The following is a 17,502-nucleotide window of genomic DNA, read 5'->3' as shown; positions in this document are numbered from 1 at the left end:
TACCCTGGTAAAGAACACCACAGTAACTAACTACCATAGTAAAAAACGCCACAGTAACTAACTACCATAGTAAAAAATGCCACAGTAACTAACAACCATAGTAAAGAATGCCACAGTAACTAACTACCATAGTAAAGAACACCACAGTAACTAACTACCCTAGTAAAGAACACCACAGTAACTAACTACCCTAGTAAAGAACACCACAGTAACTAACAACCCTAGTAAAGAACGCCACAGTAACTAACAACCCTAGTAAAGAACACCACAGTAACTAATTACCCTAGTAAAGAACACCACAGTAACTAACAACCATAGTAAAGAACGCCACAGTAACTAACAACCATAGTAAAGAACACCACAGTAACTAATTACCCTAGTAAAGAACACCACAGTAACTAACAACCATAGTAAAGAACGCCACAGTAACTAACAACCATAGTAAAGAACACCTCAGTAACTAACAACCATAGTAAAGAACGCCACAGTAACTAACTACCCTAGTAAAGAACACCACAGTAACTACCTACCCTAGTAAAGAACGCCACAGTAACTAACAACCCTAGTAAAGAACACCACAGTAACTAACAACCATAGTAAAGAACACCACAGTAACTAACAACCATAGTAAAGAACACCACAGTAACTAACAACCCTAGTAAAGAACGCCACAGTAACTACCTACCCTAGTAAAGAATGCCACAGTAACTAACAACCATAGTAAAGAATGCCACAGTAACTAACTACCATAGTAAAGAACACCACAGTAACTAACAACCATAGTAAAGAACGCCTCAGTAACTAACAACCCTAGTAAAGAATGCCACAGTAACTAACTACCATAGTAAAGAACGCCACAGTAACTAACAACCATAGTAAAGAACGCCTCAGTAACTAACAACCCTAGTAAAGAATGCCACAGTAACTAACTACCATAGTAAAGAACACCACAGTAACTAACAACCATAGTAAAGAACGCCTCAGTAACTAACTACCATAGTAAAGAACACCACAGTAACTAACAACCATAGTAAAGAACGCCACAGTAACTAACAACCATAGTAAAGAACGCCACAGTAACTAACAACCATAGTAAAGAACGCCACAGTAACTAACAACCATAGTAAAGAATGCCACAGTAACTAACTACCATAGTAAAGAACACCACAGTAACTAACAACCATAGTAAAGAACGCCTCAGTAACTAACTACCATAGTAAAGAACACCACAGTAACTAACAACCCTAGTAAAGAACGCCACAGTAACTACCTACCCTAGTAAAGAACGCCACAGTAACTAACAACCATAGTAAAGAATGCCACAGTAACTACCTACCCTAGTAAAGAACACCACAGTAACTAACTGCCAAAGCTTCTTCCTTAGCCCCAGGGGTTCTCAGGATCATAATTAAAACACAAACAACATCATCTAATTTAGTCACGGTGGATTACCATGTATGGTCAAACTGGGTTTACCCATCATTTAATTATTTTCACCTATTCATTTGTTTATTGTGGGTGATTTGGTTGTTGTTATAAAAGATGTAACAAGAATGCCTAAAGCAAACTGACCATTTACTGCTTCACCTAGTGATCCCTGTTTTGTCTGCAATCACCTAAGGAATGTGTTCCTGTTTTTCTGTGCGTGTCTCAGGCGGACATGATGTTCAGTTCGGGAGTCTTCTGGATGGGCCTGATATTCATCCCTATCACCTCCCTGGTCTTTGACGTGGCCTACAAAGTGTGAGTTCCCCACCACTCATCACCACCACCCCCTCTACATGTCCTGCTCTCTGGAAATTCCTTAGATCACATGCAGTCTGACATTTACATATATAAATACATTTAGAATATACAATTACATATAAAAGTAATTTATAGGATCTCTGTGGTGCAGGGGTCGGAACCGGTTCAGGGAACAGATCCGGAAAAATACTGTTTTTCGAGGAACAGAATCAGAACCGCAAACGAAAGTGATCCATAGTGTTCTGAAACAGAACCGTTATTTTAAAAACATGGGAACCGGGGCCTCCCGAGTGGCGCAGTGGTCTAAGGCACTGCATCGCAGTGCTAGCTGTGCCACTAAAGATCCTGGTTCGAGTCCAGGCTCTGTCGCAGCCGGCCGCGACTGGGAGACCCATGGGGCAGCGCACAATTGGCCCAGCGTCGTCCAGGTTAGGGGAGGGTTTGGCCGGCAGGGATGTTCTTGTCCCATCGTACACTAGCGACTCCTGTGGCGGGCCTGGCGCAGTGCACACTGACACGGTGTTTCCTCCGACACATTGGTGCGGCTGGCTTCCGCGTTAAGCGGGCATTGTTTCAAGAAGCAGTGCGGCTCGGTTGGGTTGTGTTTCGTAGGATGCACGGCTCTCAACCTTCACCTCTCCCGAGTCCGTATGGGAGTTGCAGCGATGGGACAAGACTGTAACTACCAATTGGATACCACGAAACTGGGGAGAAAAAGGGGGTACAAATACCTGGCACGTAAAAACAAAAAAAAAGGGAATCGGTTAATAACTTTATTTTACGTGCCAGGCATTTTTTCCAAGTCCCACAAAAAACACAACAAAGCCCTCACTCTGTCACTCAGAAACTTATTCTAGTGTCTGCCTGCAAGCTAAAAATAAAAATAAAATCGGAAAATCATAAATACTAAAGAGGTCTCAGACATGCAGGTGTAACATTTATAGTTACCGGTATATTTTGTTGTTGCAGATTCTGCTCTCTGAGAAATGTATTGAGAAACTCCTTAGACCACCAATAAATAACATGCAGTGTAATATTTTATAGTTATTTGATTTATAGCAAGAGATTTATTCTAATATCGACCGATTCAGAGTTTATGTAAGTGTGGACCATTCAGACTTACATCATTAATTGAGGTCAATGGGAGACTTAGTTTAGGTATCTCAACTCTGAATCAGCCTCATAGTCCTGGGAAAGCCAGAGGAATCAAACTTACAGCAGATTGAACTGGCAACTAAAGCTAATAGTGGTTTTATTTACCGGACATCTACCTCGCCTGATTTATAGATGATATGCAGAATTAATTCAGATTGCATGTCAACTTTTGAGAAAAGCCTCTTGGACTGATTTGGGATGGTGTGTTACATCGAGATACAATATAATACTACTGTATAATAATATAAGGAATAGTGATGTATTTAATGCTGTGGTTGTGAATGCCTGTTGGTGACGTCTGTTCCTTTTGAGCCACAGTGTGAAGAAGGTGTGCTTTAAGACCCTGGTGGATGAGGTGCAGGAACTGGAAGCCTTGTCCAAGGACCCCGGAGCCCTGGTGCATGGGAAGAGGTACTGGACCGTCTCACACGCTTTTCTCACCTTCCTCCTTTTCCATAAATGCATCCCAAATGGCAACCTATTCCCTATAAAGTGCACTGGTCGAAAGTAGTATGCTATATAGGGAATAGGGTGCTATTTGGGATGCAGTCTTGCAAATGCTTTGTTTGTAGGTTAGGATGTATCCTTCCTAATACACAAGACCCTTATACATATTAATGACATTTCTCCATATCATGAATTCACAAATACTCTTTCTATTACTTCTTACAACCCATGTACAACACTTGTCTTAGTGTCATACAGTGTATAACTTTTTTTTTTATTATACATATATATTTTCCCCCTGAGGATTAAATCATATTTCCTTTGGCTTCCCTATTTTTAGTAGGTATGGTGTAATCATGTGCTGCCTACTGTACACTATACAGTTCACTCTTACCTCTACTCTTTGAATTCTGCTCTGGGCCATCCATCCAGGATAACCCATGCTTGGAACATTACTCTCTCCCTCTGAAAGTGTGTAGCGAGAGACTGTAGTGTACTGTAGTGTACTGTAGCGCCTCCAGCTTATTAAAGCCATGCATCTTGAGCTGAACTCCCAGAGGTGGGCTATGTCCCAAATGGCACCCTATTCCTTATATAGTGCACTATTGAACAGGGCCCATAGGGAAATGGGTGCCATTTGGGACATAGCGATCAGTTAGCCGGGTCCCATCGAAGGCCTGTGGAGTGCATTAGCATGGATCAGATCGGTGTGAAATCTCCTGCCGGCTGAAAGTGATCTCCACCATCTGGCCACAGGCCCAGACCCAGCAGGCTAGGAACCTGGCCCTGGAGCAGATGCATGGAGATGCACACACTCAGTTCCTTTCTCACACGCACACCACACATTAATTCTCTCTCACTCTCTCACTCACTCACTCACTCACTCACTCACTCACTCACTCACTCACAGAATCCGTCCCTTCCTCCTCTCCCCAATGCCTGGTCTCTCCTCAGCAGGAAGTGCAGTTAGCTGGTCGCTCTCCTCTGTCTTGTGGAGGACTGTACTGGGAGAGAGTGAGGGCTTGATGTATGGGTGGTTAAATCTGGCTGAAGGGCTCAGCGTGGCGCTCACTCACTCTCTCTGTCTCTCTCTCTCTCTCTCTCTCTCTCTCTCTCTCTCTCTCTCTCTCTCTCTCTCTCTCTCTCTCTCTCTCTCTCTCTCTGCTCTCTCTCTCTCTCTCTCTCTTCTCTCTCTCTGCTCTCTCTCTCTCTCTCTCTCTCTCTCTCTCTCTCTCTGTGTGTGTGTGTGTGTGTTGTGTGTGTGTCTTTGCAGTCTGACGGAGAGGGCACAGCTCCTGAAGAACGTCTTCAAGAAGAGCACAGTCAGTCTGTACCGATCGGACTCCATGCAGCAGAACCTGCTACGTAAGTCACACACACCTCATACACTGACCTGAAGACAAGCCTTATGCTGTTTTTCTCAGCGAAAGAGACCCATTTTCTCTCAGTATCAGCACTGGTCCAACACCCCAAGACAGTCATTTTGAATTGAGTGTAGTTCCTATGTGGATACATAGTTCCATGCTATGGGGATTCCATACATACTGTAGCTTCAAAGGGGACTCCGGTTGTGTCTTAAATGACACCCTATGGGCCCTGGTCAAAAGTAGTGCACTGCATAGGGAATAGGGTGCCATTTGGGATGCAGCCTCAGCGTTGGAGAAGTGCTAATACTCTGCTGATCCCACTGCTCTTTAGAATTCGATAAGCATGTTCCACATTAGCCAAATACATGACAACCACATACATGATCCTGTCGTTAACCTCATTAAGTAACATAAAAGCATCCAACTGTTCCCCGTTGGTGTCCCTCCGCCTGCTAATACAACCCCCCCCCAAACACTTTATGTGTGTCCCAAATGGCACCCTTTACAGTGCACTACTTTTGACCAGGGCCCATAGGGCTTTCATCAAATGTAGTGCACTATATAGAGAATAAGGTGCTTTTTATGACGCACCCTAATGGACAGTCACGTCCCGTCTAATACAAATCTCGTAGGCATAGTAGTCTAGATTGAAGCTATAAGGCAACACAGATGGGTTTTATTTTGGATTAGATTTATTTATGTTTGTTCTTATCTGTTTCTTTCGCTGATCGTTTTTTATGTTTTTGTTTGTCTCGTAGGTGGGGAAGGGATCGTTCTTGTGTGACCCCTTTTTATTTTGACGTTCTTACCTGTAGAGAAACCAAACCCCCGATCCCTATTAGAAACCCACCCTATGCCCTTTTCACAGTATCGTGCCGATCCGAAACACATTGTCCTTTTCAGCAGGCTTTCAGCAACTATGGTGGATGTGTAACCAGGTCATCTTAGTACAGCTTGGTTTGGTTAGGTTCAGCTCAATAGTGTGAAAAGCCCTCTATGTACCCACCTCTCCTCCCCTGTGTGCTGTGACCTGTGTTAGTGGTAGTTACAGATATAACGATTCATTAAATGTTGCGATATTATTCCCACAATGCACTCCTCTCACCGGGCCTTTTGAACTCATCTGCTGGCCTGCAGGTAGTGACTGAATCATTTGAGACCTAAAGGTGAGTTAGGGGGTCAAAGGTTAGGATAAGAACTCCCGTAGTTGTAGGTAGTGGCTGTATAGCTAAGTAAAGAGAGGAGGTGTCAGGTAACATGACTGCCCCTCCCTCGCTTAGCACTGGTCAAGCTTCTTGAGGAGCTTGAAAATGGTATTTTCAGTCAATGTCATTTTATAACTTCATTCTGGGTTTATTTTGAAAGCAATTCTTTAATCTATTTTTATTCAGTTAAAAAAAATTTTTTTATGAGTTTTCTGCTTTTGTTTCTAAATGGTTTAGTTCAAGCTAAGTTTGTTTGTTTCTAATCACGGTTAGAATTTGAAAGTCAGCCATCGTTTCTGACTCTGTCCATCTGTCCTGCTTGCAGACGGCTACGCCTTCTCTCAAGACGAGAACGGAGTGGTCTCCCAGTCGGAGGTCATCCGGGCGTACGACACCACCAAACAGCGGACCAACGAGTGGTGAAACCACGCCCCTCTCCGCCCGGCCGGCCTATTAAGAGCCACAGCCGTTTCCAACGGTGATTTGAACCTGACGGGGAAGTCTCCGGATGACCCCAGCCCGAGCATCGCAGGATATTGGACATGATAAAGGAAAAGACAGAGGGATGTATTGTACTTCAAAAAGGGAAAAAAAAATAGGAACAAAAAAGTGTTCAAAAAGTATTCACTGCAGTGATTGTGTGTCCAGCAGACATGAGCACTGTGCTTGCATTTTTAGCAGTCTGGTCTGAAGTTTCTCTGTTCTTGCTCTATCTAATGAAGTGGTTTCACTTCTTAATGTCTCCTCCATTCCTATTGATAGAAAAAAATATGTGGAGCAAAAAATATATATAGTTTGCTCCAGAATCGTTACAAATGTTGTATGTGTATTCCGATTGGTGACAGAATAATCCAGATTTGTTTTTGCGAAATAGCAGTTGTAAATGCAATCTCTTTCAAGTCGGCTATAGCTTCGATAAAAAAAAAAATCTCAACCAAGAATATTGACACTCCTGAGTCTATTCCAGCTCTGAACGGACCACTTCAGAACAGACATTTTGTTGTTTTGTTGTTATTTTGTGCACTTCTACTGTATAAAAAGGCCTTACATTTGTTCATGCCTTCAGCCATACTTGTTTGTTTTTCCTCTAAATGTTTTTATTTTAGAATTATGTAGTTATCGTGCCCAAATTTAGTTGTCTTTTTAATGATAGCGTCCTTCAACTCATCCAATTTCCACCATTTTAATACAGCACTTCGATTGCTCTATACAAGAAATTGCATTCCACACATTACTCGGCTGCAACAATCACAATGGTGCCTAACTCAACTTTTTCCCTGATAGAATACATAAGATATCCTAGCTAGCTAGTTTAGAACAGTGCTCTACCCACTAATTGGCAAGATGAGCTCATTGTCCCCCATGTATTGCTCTCCAGTTCACAATGTGGTAAAAAGTAAAGTGGCACATATAAAATCACGGCTCCATTGTTACTTTCTTTCTACCCAGTATTTTGGGGGTGGCTGGATGACGATCTTGTTGAATTTCCGTATGCTTACAGTGGCGGCTCTTCTTTCACAAACGTATTTTCCCTTAGAATGGAGAGTTTATCCTTCTAACATAAGTGCCATTAGCTTAAGGGAGAGAGGAAATTTGCCAGGAAACTCCACACAGTATCAAAACTTCTTTCTCTATAGTTATTTTGAGAATTTGTATTTTTATATTGGAGAAGTACGAATTTTGCATTGACCGGCTTTGTAATGAATAATTGTCCATATGTTTTTCATTTTTTTCTCTCAGACAAACAAAAGAATGCCCAAATGAATGAAGAAAAATATATTTCTTAAATGTCTCGTTGTTATTATTGTCATTATAATACCTGCTTTGTTTATTTCTTAATTAACTGTGTTTGTTCTCTTCTCCCTATGGGAGATCGGTTTCCAGACTGGCTGTGTGTGTGTGTGTTAATCTGCCGTCTGCATGTGCATGTGTGTGTGTGTGTGTGTGTGTGTGTGTGTGTGTAACCTCTTCTACTGTGGGTAACTTCTACATACGCATGTCTGTGTCATTTGTGTGAGACTGGGAGCCCTTGGAACCTCCAGTCTCCTTTTGCATTCTTTGACTGTGTTTTTGTATATGTTTGAGGATCTGTGTGTGGGTGACTGACTGACTGACTGTGTGTGTGGTGCCGCTTGCTCCTCTGGTCTGTCTGCATGACTCCAGGTATAATGATGGTGTACTGTCTGCTGCTGTATGACCCTCTGTGTATGGCCAGACCTCAGCCCTGGGGTCCTGGGTTCTGACGCGAAGGCTCTCGCTTGACAGGAGATGTTGCACAATGCACTCTGTTACCTTTCCAATAGTGGATATTTTGGTATTATCTGGTTATTGGTTTCAGTGTATTTTCTCTGGGTGTACAAGTTTGTAACTTGTTTAGTTTTTTCTCTCTCATGCAGTGTACCTCTACTTTACAATAAACCTTTTTGTGTTTCTTCCTGGATTTAAGTGAGGGTATCAGTAAAAATGTATTTGTTACGCTATACTGTTTCGATTGATTAGATGTCAACTGCTGTCACAATTCCAAAATGCTGAATGTGAGTCTTCTGATGTGAAAGTGGTCGTGGAAGGCTTGGATTGTTGCTTTTTGTCTGTGAAAGTTGTGGGCTGCATGAGTGGACTAAAAACCTTCTCCGGTTACGTGTTTATTGTACTACTTTGATTCTCCCTCAAGTGTTGGTCACTTTACAGAAAAAAATGCACTTTTCAATTTGTTTGAATATCGTTTATTTTTAAGTCTTTCATTTAATGATTGTTCTGCATGTTGGGACTGCAAACTTTTAAGTGTTCTGTCTTTTACTGCCATAAAGGACTACTATTAAAATCAACTTCACAAACATGGAAACCAACCTTTGTCATCATCTACCATCACAGAAGTGAAATATTCCACTATCACAATATCTATGGGAATCTGTCTGCGTCCCAAATGGCACCCTATTCTTTATGTAGTGTACTACTCTGGTCAAAAGTAGTGCACTATGTTGGGATAAGGTGCCATCCCTCATTTAGGACTTTCTAACTGTCCAAAAATGAGGGGAGGCAGCTAGTTGTGGCAGCAAACAGAGCGCTGAGAACCTAAACAGGAAAGGGCAGGGGAGACGGTCCCTTCCATGTGTGACAAACAAATGTCATCATTATGGTTATCGTTTATGATTTAGCTGACCCTCTCCTGTTGTATTCCCTGATGACTGGTCATCTGAGGTTTACTGTGCGGCCGTGCGGTAGGATATCCCTTCCGTTATAATTACAATAATTTGTCTCTGTTATTGACAAAGTATCCACTATCTGTATAACAAAACCAACCTAGATGGACTTGTGTGATCTGTCCAGTGTCCAGCCATCTGCCCCACTTGGGAATGGGTAGTTTCTCTTTTGTCGTTAGTTCACAAAAGCCATCTTTTCCCAACCAGGTGTACCCTTGCTAAAGTATTCATACAAGAATACTTGTATTACTGTCAATGTAACTTTAAAAAAGTGGAAATCTGTGAAGTATTTTCTTTGAGTTATAAAATGATTCGGAGCAGTATGATACCTCTAAAATACAGTATCTGAAAGACGGTGAGTTCAAGCGTTTTTATGACCAGAGGTCATAAACCTTAATAACAAGACCCTTAATAATATAGGAAAACTATTGTGGCGACATCTGAGCAACTACAGCAAGAATAGCTACAAACAGTAGTATACAGGTCTGCCTGTGTTACCAACGGTTTCTATTGGACTGGGGTGCTTGTCTAGCTAAACATTGTTGATTCTGAGCCTTCCAAAAAAATGAGAAATGACAGCAACAACTTGCATTGGTCATTGGGTGTTGCTGTCATTTTTCCTTTGTTTGGCAGGTTCAGAATCTAGCCCCAAACACTATCCGCTTTATTAACTATTCTATCTTATCTGCCATAATAGGACAGTGATTGCCAAGTCGATTTCACGCTTAAATTACTAGGGAACAGAGCGGTCTTTGTGGACTTGCCATACCTGCTCGTGCAACCCAAAACTTTTCCCTATTTCTGGGACCAGTTGTTTTTAACACTGTGGCTATGACATGCTCATTGAGCATTGACAATGACTGATCTCATTGCCACATTCCTCATGTGAAGTATGGCGCAAGAGTGAGCGACAGGTAGCGAATGACTGATCTCCAACTGTTTTAGTTGCATATACGTTACCAGTCAAAAGTTTGGACACACCTACTCATTCAAGGGTTTTTCTTTATTTTTACTATTTTCTATGTTGTAGAATAATAGTGAAGACCTCAAAACTATGAAATAACACATATGGAATCATGTAGTAACCAAAAAAGTGTTAAACAAATCAGAATATATTTTATATTTGAGATTCTTCAAATAGCTACCCTTTGACTTGATGACAGCTTTGCACACTCTTGGCATTCTCTCTTGGCACTACTAAAGAATGTATTCATAAATGAGCAATGAAGCAATTCTCAACCATCCACTGTTGGATTATTAAAGAGTAGGTTCAATTTTTCTGAAATACTGACAAACTGGGGAGTGTTTTAAACATTTTCTAATTTACTTATATTTGTAGCATTGCATGACAAGATACTCACAATACTGGATTGGTGACAAGATACAATACTGGACTCTTATTTGGAGTTGGCTAATATGATTGGTTATTGATTTGTGTGTCATAGCCCTACATAACAAGTTGGGACACACCTGGTCTAGAGCATCAAACCAGTGAACACTGTACACAGTACATCCTTCGGCTTTGCCCACCCTACTGCACAACTTGGTGTCAGTCCTTCCCCTCTTTTAGAGAGGCTTGTGATTGTCAAAATTATCATTTGATTTCCCTTGTATTAAATGTCCAACAGCTTGCCAAAAAATTTGCAGAACACTTCTTAATAATGTTGATGCCACAAAAGTTATTGTGACAAAGTTGTGACAGTTGAAAATCCCCATTTAACCAAACAGTGTATCAAAAGGAAAAGGAAGACAGATCATCTTGTTTACAATACAGATGTATAGAAAAAGTGCATGCCATTGAAAACAACAATGACCAATAAACAGGTCCTGTCTGGTCTGAGCAGATTCCATTCCTGTAACTTAGAGCAGGGTTCCCAAACCATTTCACTCAGGTCCTCTTCCAACACTGGGGATCATCTCCCACCCCACCACGTCTATATCTATGGGCACAAGCACTGTTCATGACACAAATTGTTCACACCCCTCTTGTTGGCAGATACATTTTTTTGTTGCCATTTTAAACCTTATTTCCTGCAATTCTACACATTTTCCCCATGTCTAATGTGTATTCGTGATATTTGAGTGACTAAAAAATTACAACAATATCTATGGGCTAAAAATAGCTCTCTAAGGTATGCAATGACTGACGTGACAAGAGGTACTGATGATGCACTATCCAATTTCGAAATTGCACCTTGTGCATTCTACTATTACAACTTTCAGGAGTAAGATGAAAGCCGGACTGAGTCTCTCCCCCCCCCGCCGACCCCCACAGTTTGGGAACCACTGACTTAGACAAGACCAATGTACTCTGCTCGACTAGGAAGCTTTCTTGTGGTTTATCTTGAGCACCACCTCACAGTCCTGTCACCCAGTCTCCATTCAACAGGCCAACTGTACTGCACGTCAGGGCAGTCCTCCCCTTAGCCGCTGACTGTCTGTCAACACAACACACCAGGGTCATGTTCAGTAACATTCACTGATTTAAAATGTCTCACAGCGTTAAACTAACTCATACTGGACAGGTTCAGGTAGTCCCTTCCTGTTTCGGTCCGTTTTCTTCCGTTTGGCGCCTCATGAACACGACCCTGCTCACCTCACACAGTGCTCCTGTAATCCCCCTCCTCATTGTCCAGGGAGCCCCGTCAGCTCTGTCCAAAGTCTGCAAAGCCCTTGGCCCCGGACAAGGGCTCCGGCTGCAGGGGGATGAAGTACTGCTGGGGCAGCAGGAAGCCCGTGCCCTGGGCCGGGTGTGGGTGTTGGTGTGGGTGCATGGACTGGTGCAGCTGCAGCTGGGCATGGGGGTGAGGGTGGGCGGAGGGGTGGGGATGGGGTTGCTGGCAGCCGCCTGGCATGCAGGCCGTGGGGGAGGTGTAGGGGGGTGGTGGCAGCAGCGGCTGGGGCGTGGAGGGGGAGAAGGATGCAGACGCTGACACCAAGCACCCGTGCTGCTGCTGCCCCTGACCTCCGAGGGAGAAGCGGCGCACCGAGCTGCCCCCACCGGCCGAACTGGAGCTGGTGGTGGCCGTGCTGGACTGGCGCGAGGGGGTGCGCAGGCTGGGTGGCGCAGTGGTCAGGATCATGGGGATGGTCTCGGCCTGGCAGCTGCGCAGGGGGAAACGGATAGGCTGCTGGGTGGGCTGCTTAGGACGCAGGCAGGTGCAGCAGTAGACAGCAACCAGGGAGCCCACCACCACGAAGGCCACGAAGATGGAGCCCACCATCAGGAAGGGCACGTAGATGGGCTCTGCAAGGAGGGACAGGTGTTTGGATACTTGTACTTGAATACTTGATAACTTGAATACCTGTTGGAATACTTGAAAATGCATCATTTTACCATGCAGTAATCACAGATCTGAATACTGTTTTGATTGGTGAAAGTAATAGGGTGGTAACATTGCTTACACCTATCAATCACTTACAGACCTGTGCTTAGCTCATGGAAACCGGGCCAATAAGAAGTGGAGTTTATACTTAACCCTATATGGAGTCAGTGAAAATATGTGTGATACCAAGTGTGCATAATAACCTGTATTGCAAATGTGTACAGACCTATGGGAACACATCTTGATTGAATAAGATATGCATGTGTTAAGTAATTTGTTCTCTTTCTGTTTTCTACAGAATCCAGAAGTACACCTTTTTTATGGAAAGGGATTCAGGAGAAAGGACATTTTTGAAGACAAAAGGTGAAATGTTACTCTTTACTCATCCTTTCCTAAATCCCCTTAATATACAGTATTTATTTACATTAACTATTTTCAATAGCCCATTTTAATGTCATTCTGGTAGTAAACGTTTACACAACAGAATGTAAGTAGACTACTGAGGTGAATTATACAATGCAAAGCAGTGCTGCAAAAAAAATAAACATTTTGCTACTATAACAATAAGCAACTACCGTTAGGCTGTCAATACAATGTATTCAAAGTGTTAAAAGGCATGTTTATATTACTTTTTTTTAATTGCATGTAACCCACATGCACCGACAAAACCATCTGTTGTGTAGTCACTAATAGACCTATCATTTAGCCTTTTATTTCTTAGGTGTTGTTGAGTCAATGTCTTGATTTGGATTGTTTTAGGGCTGAATTGGACTATTCAACAGTTAGTGTGAATGTTGGTTATTCAAATAATTTAACAGAAGCGTTTTTGTCTGAAGACATTTTTCCAAAACTTAGATTAAACGTTCAGATTACACTTTAAAATGGCAATTGGCGCCAGGGAAGGAAATTATTTTAAGAAGATTTATTTTCATAAAAAATAGGAAATTGTATTGACCACGCCAGCTAGGGCTTAGCAACTCGGGAGACCAATTAAATTGAGATTTGGTGAAATTAGTTTTAAAATGTATGCCTAAATTCAGTTTAATTATAAGCTAATAACCTCTGCTACACAGGTGTGCCAAAATATTGTGAAGTATCGTGAAATAGCCTAAGGTATCAAATACACAATCTGATGGCATCTTTGGATAGGCTATTCTGCCATTGGTGTGCAGAATTATAATTTAAATTGCATGATTGTTACAATTTTGCATGGTTTATATAGGGCCTAGTGGTCAAACTCAATCCATTTCTTTTCACACAGGTCTGAGGTAGTATCACACAATGTTTATTCTTGCATATCGTGTAACTCGAGGAATGTATGGTGACACTCTCCAGGTGTATCGCATGCCCACAGTGTACCTAACCTGAGGTCAAATGAAGCCCAAGCCAAAAAACAGGTGCACCACATGCATGGAATCGGAGCTTCTTATTGCTTTATTTCCCCACAAAGTTTCTCTGTAAATCAAGATAGGCTGTCATTTCTGCATCTTGATACAGCTATTACATCGCTATAACTCAATGAAAAGTTACTTTTAGTGCTTATGTTAGGTTTGAAAATGACAACATACATTTTAATGAGATTATTTGTACAATATGCTTATGAAAACAAAATATAGGCCTTGATAGATGAAAGATAATACCATTAATTTGTATTTTCTTTGATTGCATTATATGATAGATAGCCTAAGTCATTTTTGGCTTCTAAATTATTATTTTTAAATAGGCCAAAAGGTTATGGATTTATAGGTTATATTTAATGTTAATATAGACTATAACTAAAACCGATTGAAAACAAAAACGTTTTATAATGAAATATATTATGCTATGGCTACATGCCTGGCAATGACCAGAAGTGGCTGAATGGTGACAAACATGACTCTTGAGTGACAGGGCTCGTTAAAAGTGTCTAGATACAATTTTTTATATTGAAATATTTCACTATATAAAATCTTTATTGAACATTTGAAATCTTTGACTGTAACATAATAACAACACTCCCAAGTGTAATGTTTTATATTGAAGTTAATTGTGCATTAACTTGTCCACTCCTGCCAGGCTCTGCATGCTTTGGAAGTCTAAACTTACGCGCTGCAAACTCCGTGTTCTCCTGTTCTCTGTCGTTGGTACAGCTTCCCTGGTCCAGCCGTGCGTCCACGGCCGCGCAACAGTACCGCAGGGAGCAAGACCCGCAGCACACGGTTGCGTCCATGGTGTCAAAGTCCTCCGGACACTGAAAGCCCTCGTGGTAATTTCCATTACTGTCCAGCCACCCATGGCAGTACTCTCCTTGTGCGTCTGATATCCGTAGATTCCAGGTCAGGTACCCCAGCATGAGGTAGTTCAGCAGGCGCACCATCCCGACAACACCTTATTAGTAGTCTATGCACTATTCTTTAACACTTGCGTTTCTTTGCATTCAACAAATTCGCATGATGAATGCGGGTTGAAACAATTCCACGGTTGAATCCCCAACTGGTTCAATTTGTTAGAATTGTCATCATTCGTTTGATTTTAATGCAACCATACGAATACTTTTGCATTTATGTTTATGTTTGCATTTCCATCCATTTGGCATATAATCTCCTCAACCAAAGTCGATCCAGAATCAGGTCACAGGTGTAAAAGAAGCTTTGATTGAACTCTCACGGTTGTCCAGATGAATGACTGTTTCCCTCCTCTCAAAATGTAATGACTGTTTCCCTCCTCTCAAAATGTCATTATTGCGCAGGCAAAGGACATCAGAAATATAACTAGCCAAGAGTGTATCCGAACTTTACCCAAACATTTCTTCACTTCCCTGTGTTCCTTTGGAAACAAGAAAAAAAGGTGTACTTTCTTAATCAAAGTAGTTGTTCAGGTCGGTGAAGACGAAGTGTTATGGATGGCTACGGTCGTCTGGTGTCCAACCTCATTTGAAATGTGCTGCTTTCTTAGACCGACTCAGTAGGCGCGCACGCATTCCTTTGACCACCAGACGTGCGCATTCATGATGGAGCGGGCGCTTTTGCGTCCTTACGCGGAAAGAAGCCTATTGCAAAGTGATGCTGAGAGGACATAGGCTTCCGTAGTCATGCGTGCCCTTCTCTGTCCTTATCAATAGGACAAGGAATATCAATACAGAGCCAACCATTTAGATAGTCTGTTATAGTGATTATATGCCAAAAAGTTGTTATTTTGTTATTTTTAATTGTTGGAGATAAAAGACAACTAAGGTTGTCATTTGTCTCTTGTTTGCGTCATCACCTCTGTAACTTTCCCCCAAATCGCCAAATTGATGTGTCGCCCTCTGGTGGCCTACAAAAACTTTGATTGTCACCTTATTATATTGCCGTTTGTATAGCCTACTTTATTTACAGGTTGGATGTAATACCTTATTCGATTAATGGTTTGCTTATCCTATCTAGAGGTTAATGGATATTCTTATATACATCTAATAGCTAAATGTAGGCTTGAGGAAAGCGTACTCAGATGGCTCTGAGTGTGATATCTAGAACCTTAAAGGGTTCTTCGGCTGTCCCCATAGGAGAACCCTTTGAAGAACCCTTTTTGGTTCTAGGTAGAATAACCCTTTTGGGTTCCAGGTAGAACCCTTTCTACAGAAGCTACCTGGACCCAAAAACGGTTCTACCTGGAACCAAAGAGGGTTTCCTATGAGGACAGCCGAATAACCCTTTTGGAACCCTTTTTCCAAACTGAATACAGTTTCATGGCCATTTCTGGAAATAAAATAAAATCTGACACCTTTATTTTGTATAATTTCCGCCTTTTATTTGTTTTCTCATATAATAGGCCAATGAGAAACGCTGTTGATTGGTGAATTATAAAAAATATATATGGACTGGCATATGAGCAAATTAATGGCATCAGTAGGCTATTAGATGTGACAATGAGCACTGTTACATCCACACAATAATGCGATTATTGTGGTTTAGTCAGGTTAATATAATAGTTCGTTTAAAACGTTTACATGCTTTGCGAGAAAAACGATTTCCCTAATAATCGTGTTTACATGGACACATCTGAAATTAGGCTACCGATAGGACTTTTGAATGTATTGTATGCAGTGGTGTAAAGTACTTTAAAGTACATTTTTACAATTTAGCAGACACTCTTATCCAGAGCGACTTACAGTTAGTGAGTGCATACATTTTTCATACAGGCCCCCCGTGGGAATCGAACCTACAACCCTGGCGTTGCAAGCGCCATGCTCTACCAACTGAGCTACAGGAGGCCCAATACACATACGAAGTAAACAGACAATTATCCAACACATATTACATTTTAGTCATTTAGCAGCATTTAGCAGACGGTCTTATCCAGAGCGACTTACAGTTAGTAAGTGCATACATTTTCATAAGTAATACTTAAGTAGTTTTTTTATATATCTGTACTTTTCTTCATTATTTATATTTTTGACAACTTTTACTTCACTACATTCCCTACTGCTTCTGATCTGGCGGACTTACGAGAAACACGAATGCTTCTTTGTAAATTATGTCTGAGTTTTGGAGAGTGCCCCTGGCTATCTATCAATGTAAAAAACAAGAAAATTGTGCCATCTCGTTTGCTTAATATAAGGAATTTGAAATGATTTATACTTTTACTTTTACTTTGATACTTAAGTATATTTTAGCAATTACATTTACTTTTGATACAACCAAATACTTTTAGACTTTTACTCAAGTAGTATTTTACTGGGTAACTTTCACTTTTACTGGAGTCATTTTCTATTAAAATATCTTTACTTTTACTCAAGTATGACAATTGGGTACTTTTTCCAGCACTGATTGTATTTGAAAACTATTTATAAGACGCATACTTTTAGTTTTTCCGAACTCACTTCACTTGCGAATAGGGAGGCTTGCAGTACCCGGTGCTGGCACATGCGCAGATCAAATACACCGCTGGAACGCCGATTAAGCTGTTTACATGTTCTAATAATTCGAAAGATTGCTCAGAAAACCAGGTGTTTTAATCTGTGTATGTTTACTTCGATTATGACCTAATGCCGATTAAGATAAACAGAGTAAAGGGTTTACATGACTAATGCCATACT

General features: G+C 41.4%; 2 protein-coding genes across 5 annotated transcripts in view; one reads left to right on the top strand and one right to left on the bottom strand.

Moving 5' to 3' along the window:
* The window catches only part of LOC121538162 (phospholipid-transporting ATPase IA), a 187,373-nt gene extending 178,611 nt beyond the window's left edge, over positions 1–8,762 (top strand). For all 4 annotated transcript variants that reach the window (XM_045207443.1, XM_045207434.1, XM_045207440.1 and 1 more), the window contains 4 exons: positions 1,655–1,743; positions 3,220–3,312; positions 4,622–4,713; positions 6,246–8,762. In XM_045207443.1, the coding sequence (XP_045063378.1) occupies positions 1,655–1,743; positions 3,220–3,312; positions 4,622–4,713; positions 6,246–6,343 (372 nt within the window). In that variant the 3' untranslated portion in view covers positions 6,344–8,762. The remainder of the gene's footprint in view (positions 1–1,654; positions 1,744–3,219; positions 3,313–4,621; positions 4,714–6,245) is intronic.
* Positions 8,763–10,251: 1,489 nt separating this feature from the next.
* LOC121540947 (protein shisa-3 homolog) lies at positions 10,252–15,430 on the bottom strand. The gene is made up of 2 exons (XM_041850062.2): positions 14,532–15,430; positions 10,252–12,367 (listed from the first exon to the last, which is right to left on the bottom strand). The coding sequence occupies exons 1-2, from the start codon at positions 14,800–14,802 to the stop codon at positions 11,766–11,768; spliced, it is 873 nt and encodes a 290-aa protein (XP_041705996.2). The 5' UTR covers positions 14,803–15,430; the 3' UTR covers positions 10,252–11,765.
* Between the last annotated feature and the right edge of the window lie 2,072 nt (positions 15,431–17,502).

Source organism: Coregonus clupeaformis, chromosome 3 (genome assembly GCF_020615455.1).
Source record: "Coregonus clupeaformis isolate EN_2021a chromosome 3, ASM2061545v1, whole genome shotgun sequence".
NCBI classification, from domain to species: Eukaryota; Metazoa; Chordata; class Actinopteri; order Salmoniformes; family Salmonidae; genus Coregonus; species Coregonus clupeaformis.
Note: the sequence above shows the minus strand (reverse complement) of the source record. Positions and strands in the feature narration are given on the sequence as shown.